The 8,027-nt window shown below is 39.2% G+C and overlaps 1 protein-coding gene across 1 annotated transcript; it reads right to left on the reverse strand.

Moving 5' to 3' along the window:
* Positions 1–3,954: 3,954 nt before the first annotated feature.
* On the reverse strand, positions 3,955–4,524 carry LOC145671528 (protein GVQW3-like). Its single transcript, XM_081740719.1, has one exon. The coding sequence runs from the start codon at positions 4,522–4,524 to the stop codon at positions 3,955–3,957; it is 570 nt and encodes a 189-aa protein (XP_081596845.1).
* Positions 4,525–8,027: the final 3,503 nt, after the last annotated feature.

The raw sequence follows: 8,027 nt of genomic DNA on the forward strand, positions 1-8,027 counted from the left end.
TGGGACCAATAGACTCAAATTGTAGTGTTTCCCAAGTTGATGGAGGTGTTGCCGGATGGTTTCTCCACTCACATTGAATGTTAGCCCCAGTTCCTTACAGGTCTCTCCACTGTTCGCCTCAATTGCTACCTGAAGATCTTCATTTTGTAAATGTGTTAGTCTTCCGGCACGTGGTGCGTCTTTCGTGAGTGTTTTGTCACCGTCCTTAAACTTTCTAAACCACCCTTGCACTGTCTGCGTAATCACGACACCCTCACGAAAGGCCTGAGATATCTTCCGCCCCACTGCAGTGGCGTTTGATCCAAGTTTGAACTCGTACAGCATACACACCCTTATGACGCTCTGTGGAGGTTCCATATTCACTCTGTCCTTACACAAGTTCACGTTGTAACTGAACTGCCACAAGCAGGTAGAATGTTGGATATACCCACACCAACATCTGACCTTCGCCTTTTCTCCATTCGCATTCAACTCACGGTGTAAGGATCAATTGAACACAGACCTCCACAAAAAGCGACAGAACTTTCTTGGTTACCTTTATATATCTCACAGGACATAATATGTTTCGTATAGAGAATATATCTATATTAAACTTAGTTTTAATATCTCGAGCTCCGGAAGTCGGAATGTCAAAACTCCAGATTTGTGTTCCTCGTGATCTAGTTTACAAAATAAATAAAAATCAGGTGGGGCACACTTACCTTCCCTGCAGCCTACTTTTCAAACGAAACTAAGTTTTCCAGAGTGTACATTTTGCTTCAAACTGAGTTCTGCCCTGGCTAACATACGTAAATTCGTTTCTATAAGTGTCGTTAAAGTTACACTTGAAATTGTCGTTCGGCATTCTTGTAGCTTATGAAGTCATGAGTAATTCAAGTATGTTTGTCACAACATCTACAAAAGAATATTCATTCGTATAGAACCTCCAATACATTACATTAAAAACACATGAATTACACAAAGAAAACTATTGTGCATTAGAGCAGATCTCTTATTAGCGAATGGCCCTACACCCGCGCACTGCTCAGATAGCTCACAGCCTGAGCCTGAGCGCAATTCCAAATTTAACTCAATCGCGATTAAGATTGTCAAAGGTGTAGCGGTTTACGTTGAATATACCAACACTTTATTCACTAAGTCGTCTTAGATTTTTCTCCAATCCCAAAAAGCAGGTGGTTTTTCGTGATTAAGATAGCGAGGGACGAATATAGAACCTGACAATTGGGTGGTACCCGCAAAAATCGGGTAATATGACAACACTAAGCTAAATAGAAAATAAGGTATATCCCTATTTAAGATCACTACACCTGCAACTCATGAAATTCAATTTGAAATCTCATCCACTTAGATTGAGATCTTTTATATTATCATTATTCTTTCACTTTGTTTCTAAATAGTACTGCCACTCTTTCTTTTGTTAAAAAAACACCACCTCCCTTTCTTAGAAAAAAGAAAAAAAATTTAGATCGCAATTCACAATTTTATTGTTGATTTGTTGCCACTCCGATAAATGTGAATGTTGTGGTTTTGCATGTGTTGACTGGTTTCTTATCGCAAGTCCCAGACACCTGCAATAGTTCATACGTGAAGGGAACACCGATCATATTTTATTCTATATCTTTTTACTTCCCAATAACCATAGCCGTGCCTCTTTGTGAGAAACTGCAACTTATTTTTTTTTATTCTGCCAATTGTAAAAGAATACTAAACAAGAATTTCCCTACACGTTAAGACATTTTAAGAAAAAATATCTTCTTTCACATCTGCAAATTTTGAGCATTTTTTCCCTACGCCGGGGAAAATTTCCCTCCATCTGGCAACTGTGAGCCGAAGATGGGAAAGATTCTTTGCTGTTTCCTCGTCGTTACTTGATATTAGTGCTGTCGAATTTTTGTGACTTCTGCAGTTTTCGGTTTTTGAGAAAATCGGTTTTCAAAACCGAAACCGCAGATGCGGTTTTCAGAAACCGAAACCGCAAAATCGGTTTTCAAAACCGAAACCGCAAATGCGGTTTTCAAAACCGAAACCGCAAAAGCGGTTTTCGAAACCGAAACCGCAAATGCGGTTTTGAAAACCGAAACCGCAAATGCGGTTTTCAAAACCGACATTTCGGTTTTATGAAATTTCACTTTTTTCAAAAACCGGTTTTCGGTTTTTTCAAAAACTGATTTCGACAGCACTAATCGCTACCTATTACTGCTTTTTTCTTCTTTGTTTTTTTTTTCTTTTCTATAGCGATAAATTGTGAGACTGGAAACCGTTGATTTGGATCCCTTTCGGTTTGAATAAAGGGTTAACGAAAACAAATCCTATTCTTCGGACACTGAAACCAGGGTCACACCCACGGGAGGAAGGGGTCCACTGGGTCCGGACATCCAAAATTTCGTAACTCGACTAACATTTGTGGACTTCCTTAACAGAACTATACTCGTTAAACAGAAAAATGATTGATGTAGGCCATGGTTTCTCAACCTAGGGGCTGCGACCCCTAGGGGGGATCGCGAGAGAGTTTCGTGGGGGTCGCGAAGATAAGCAGAAGAGATAAATATAATTAAAATCTAATACCGGAAAATATTTTAAAATATTATTTTGAATGTTGTTCTGATAGGCATGTTTTTATTTTTATACATGCTGTTAAGAACAACTAAAAATAGATCCACTAAACATTTTCAACAGATGCAGGGTTGTTTAAAAATAAATTTAAATCAAAGAGGTACGATGTGAAACTAATAGGAACTGCATATTAAAATACCAGAAAAACACCAATTCAACAAAACCTAATATAACTAAAACTGAAAGCTAATGATATACCTGAGCATGGTGTGATTTCACTAGTGCGGGAGTGTCCGGTTCAGTTTTCGTGACGCACATTATCAAGCCATTTAAAACACTCAATAACTTTTTTAACAACTGTCTAAGCTTATTTTAAACCAAAATAAGAAATCACTTAATTTTTTAAAAATCATATGACCCAAAATTAAGGGAGTTATGAAGTTTCAAATGACCTCCATTTTGAAACAGTATGATGGATTGGATTCCATATTTGCAGTATGAATGAACTGACCAAATTTGGTTTTAATCCATTCGCTTTTAGGAAAGTAGCTGTATCCACTATATACAACGTGTGCGTGGGTTTTCTCGAGGTTTTCCCGTTTCCTTCCACATTCTTCATTCCACCATTTCATTCATCACTCATCATCACCGTCTCCTTTAGCCTAACCGGCATAACCGTGGAACGTAAGACTCAAAGATTTCATTTCATTTCACTGTATACAAGAAATAGATTCTACTGTAATAAAAATATCTGGATATCGTGGCATCTCCGCAATAGGTATATTAAAAATTCCAGACAAGCTTATTACAAATCAGAAACTGTAAGGGAGTCGCTAGAAAGAGGAATATACGAGGGGGGACCCAAAAAAGACGGGAAATTCGTCATAACTTTTTTATTTCTTAATATTTTTACACCAAATTTTCATCACCTTCAAAGTATTGTCCATGGACCGCAACGCATTTCTGCAAACGATCCTTCCATTGTTCAAAACAGTTTTGAAAATCACTTATCGGGAACTTCTTTATGACCTCCAGCGATTTTTGTTTTACCTCCTCCACAGTGGCAAAACGCTTTCCTTTCATGTCACGTTTGAGTCTGGGAAAAAAAAATCACAGGGGGCTAGATCCGGTGAGTAGGGGGGTGCGCAATCGGTGTCATACCGTTTTTGGTCAAAAACTGCTTTACGGAGAGGGCGGTGTGGACCGGAGCGTTGTCATGATGGAAAAACCATTCGCCTGTGTGCCAAAGATCTGCCCTTTTCTTCCGGATACTCTCCCTCAATCTTTTCAAAACCTCCAAGTAGAACCCCTGGTTAACAGTTTGACCAGGGGGAACGAACTCCGCGTGCACAACACCTCTGCAATCGAAGAAACAAATGAGCATTGTCTTGATGTGTGACTTCACTTGGCGAGCTTTCTTGGGACGAGGAGAGCCACTTGTCTTCCACTGGCTTGATTGCTGTTTTGATTCGGGGTCGTAGCATAGCACCACGATTCATCACCAGTAATCACCTTGGCAAAAAAGTCAGGGTCCTCTTTGAGCTGATTTTGAGGTTCAAGACATGCCTCAAGTCGACGCTCCTTTTGCTCGTCTGTGAGAAGGCGAGGGACAAATTTGGCTGTAACCCTTCTCATGTGCAAATCTTCTGATAAAATCCTCTGAATTGAACTCCACGATATTTCAGACATCTCACAGAGTTGATCAATGGTTCGGCGACGGTCTTCACGAACGAGGGCATTGATTTTTTCGACGTTTTCGTCAGTTCTTGCCGTTGAGGGGCGTCCTGAACGGGTTTGGTCTTCAACTGACATTTCTCCATTTTTAAAACGTGCAAACCACTCGTATACTCTGGTTTTACTTAGGGCAGCATCCCCATAAGCAGTCTTCAGTATTACAGTAGTTTCCGCGGCCGATTTCCCCAACAGGAAACAAAATTTCACAGCCGCCCGTTGCTCTCGATATTCTGCCATCACGTTTTCGCCGAACTGGAAAAAGTTGTTTTACGAAACAAACTCTGAAGAGCGAACCGGTGCACTCACAGCGACACAACTTCGCACACTGACGCAGGTGGCGTGATCGTAACGGACAACTGGTACAACAATGGGTTCCCCCACTCTCCCTCCCCACTGCAGCACAATTCCCGTTTTTTTGGGTCCCCCCTCGTAAGTAATAAACAATTGCTTATAGTCTTTTCAGGTGCAGAATAAATCAGATTCAATATTATACAGACGTATTGGACCCCTCCCACTAAACATATCTGGGTACGCGCCTGTCTGAATCGGTTCCAATATCTATATCTAAATCTATACCTATATCTATCTATCTATCTATCTATATCTATCTATCTATCTATCTATCTATATATATATATATATATATGTGTGTGTGTGTGTGTGTATGTATATATATATATATATATATATATATATATATATATATATATATATATATATATATATATATATAGATAGATAGATAGATAGATAGATAGAGAAATAAATATTCTTTAATATCTCTTACAGTTTTCGCTCTGACCTGTCGACAGAAGATGAATGGGCGAATAGACAGACAAACATATCCGTTCTTAAGACTTCTGACACTTGATGCATAGTGTAGTTTGGAAGTCTAATGAAAATTACAATTCTCTCTTTCACTATAAAGCTTATAGGTGATTGTGAAACACAACCTTGTAAGTTCCCTGTGTAGCATATTTATCTGGAAGGAAATAAATGATCCCGGAAGTACGTCATAGTTGACCTACCCATTGAATAAATGTGGAATATACTGTTGCGTAGTCAGAAAAAAATCTTCTGCCTATATCTTATATAAGTTTAGTTCTTGTCATTCCCGAACCTTTATTGGTAGAATGTTTATATTGTTGACATTGTCAGTCCACCGAATGACATATCAATCACATAAGCTTGACGTCTAAGATTCACATGTCATGGTAAATATTTACGAGTATGTAGAATAGTATATTAGAGAAGCATCTTTTTAAGGAATCATACCTGTAAGTATGCCAAGAACATAAGGGTCAAACATAAAGAAGGTTCTAAAGGTATATCATATCTTCCCATATTACTTGGAAGAACTTGAAAAAAAATTAAATGAAATCTTTAAGATTTACGTCCCACGGTTATGCCGGTTAGGCTAAAGGAGGCGGTGATGATGCGAGATGAATGAAATGGTGGAATGAAGAAAGTGGGAGGAAACGGGAGAACCCCGAGAAAACCCACGAGCACGGTGTTTGTCCACCACAAAGTCCACACGGCGCGAGCTGGGATCGAACCAGGGACCCCAAAGCACTGAGCCAAAGAACTTGAAAATCAATCAGAAATGTAAATAGGATATTGTATTTTTCACAGCCAAAAATAATTAACCTATTTGAAGAACATTACTTAGCTCTTTACTAGAAGATTAATGGAGGGCGGAGCGAACTGTAAACTTTATTTTAAGTGTCTTTGTTCTTAGAACAAGCTATAGGCGTTTATTCTTTAAGCTCAAATGCTCAGATATCAAGAATGAGAACTGGGATTATACGAGTGAAGTTGTAAGGGTTATTTATACATATTTGACACATCTATAGACCATTATCAACAATTGTCGATCTATTGCTGGATAAGTCTTTCCAATACTTTTTGGCAACCTTTTACCTTGGACAACTCGTTTCTAAGATATTCGAAGTGCTACATAATTTCGTCACACCACCTTCTATTAGTATGCTGTGTTGGTCGCTACATGTCACTAGGGAAATTATATCTATTCATTACCTATCCGTCGTAATAGTGTTTTTTTTTCTTGAGGTACCAACGGTATGACATACCGGAACCTTTTTAATGTAAACGGAATATTCCCTCTTCTGTCTTAAAGACTTATTGACGAGAAACTTTGAAAATACCAAATAGTAAATATGTAATTTTATTGAAAAACAAAGTTTTTATTGTTTTCTTTTGCTGTTTTACACAAAAGTGTACAGGTTCAAGTCTGAACAATGGGAACCATTTGTGCTATATATATTGTGATTATTATTATTATTATTATTATTATTATTATTATTATTATTATTATTATTATTATTATTATTATTATTATTATTATTATTATTACCCTGAAAGGTATGCAACTTTTTAACCATTAAGAATCTGTCGTCCAGCGAACAGGCACCTTTATTTTTTAAAAACGCTGTATATGTACAGTATATATACAGGGTGGCTGGTAATTCGATGCATTCCTTGCAAGGGGATATTCTACAAATACTTTGGAACATTTTCACCTATATGAACCGCGGATCGCAAATCAACAGTTTCTGAGTTATTTGCATATTTATGATTTTTTTGAATTTTTCCATCTAACGAGAGGTACAAGAAAAAGTTTTACCCTGACCAACTTCCACATATCGTAGAGCAATGAAATGTTACATGTGTAATCCTGCATACCTCCGTAGGTCATGTGGTAATGTACGCGAACTATGACACATTTCATGCCCAGAGTCGTGCATCAGTCTGGCCAACATTCGAGCAGTGAACAGGTGCACTCTTTTCCAGGAGACGGACTACATTTTTTCCCGGACGCCACGCTCTGGGATTTCACAGGATCCCGCAACACACGCAGCAGTGAGGCATAGTATATCCTGGTAATTGTGGTACCTTTTGCTTGGAATGCAAGTAGTAATACCCCATTCTGACACCAAGAAAAAACGTGATTATCACTTTGGTCGCTCAGAATTGAACACGGATTTCCTTTGGAGGTGGTACGTCAGCACGCTGTCATTGGTTTGACTAGGATTTCCTGGTTTTCTTCACTCCCACCAGGCGAAGGTCGGTATGGTACCTTCTAGAAGGCCAGGGCCAGTTTCTTCCCTAATCCTAGACCCACCTAAAAGACTGCTGTGACCTCAAAGTTCGAGGTCTGAACCCTTCCTTGAGTTATTCACGTGCATAAATTCATTTATAAAAATCTAGTCAAACCAATGACAGCTTACCGGCGTACCATCACCAAAGGAATTCCGTGTTAGACTCTGAGAGACCAAAGTGATGATCGCGTTTTTTTCTTGGGATCAGTATCGGGTATTACTACTTGCTTTCCCGGTAAAGGGTATCACAATTACCAGGATATACTATGCCTCACTGCTGCGTGCGTTGCGGGACTCTGTGAAATCCCAGAACGTGGAGTGCTGGCAAAAGGAGTCCGTCTGCTGGAAAAGAGTGCACCTGTTCACTGCTCGAATGTTGGCCAGACTGATGCACAACCCTGGGTATGAAATGTACCATAGTTCGCGTTTTCTCTTGACCGCACACCACCTTCATACCACCTCTTCCTAATCATGCCGTCATTTCCTTAGGGCAAGTACTTTTGAGATGTTGCCACGCTGCTTTCTGAGGTGCAGTAATGGATTTTGGACCACTACACCTTACTTCGCGTTCGGACCTATAACACAGCAACGGTGCAAGAGTTACAAGCTGTACATTACCAC

This window comes from Thermobia domestica, chromosome 15, assembly GCF_964235325.1.
Source record: "Thermobia domestica chromosome 15, izTheDome1.hap1.1, whole genome shotgun sequence".
NCBI classification, from domain to species: Eukaryota; Metazoa; Arthropoda; class Insecta; order Zygentoma; family Lepismatidae; genus Thermobia; species Thermobia domestica.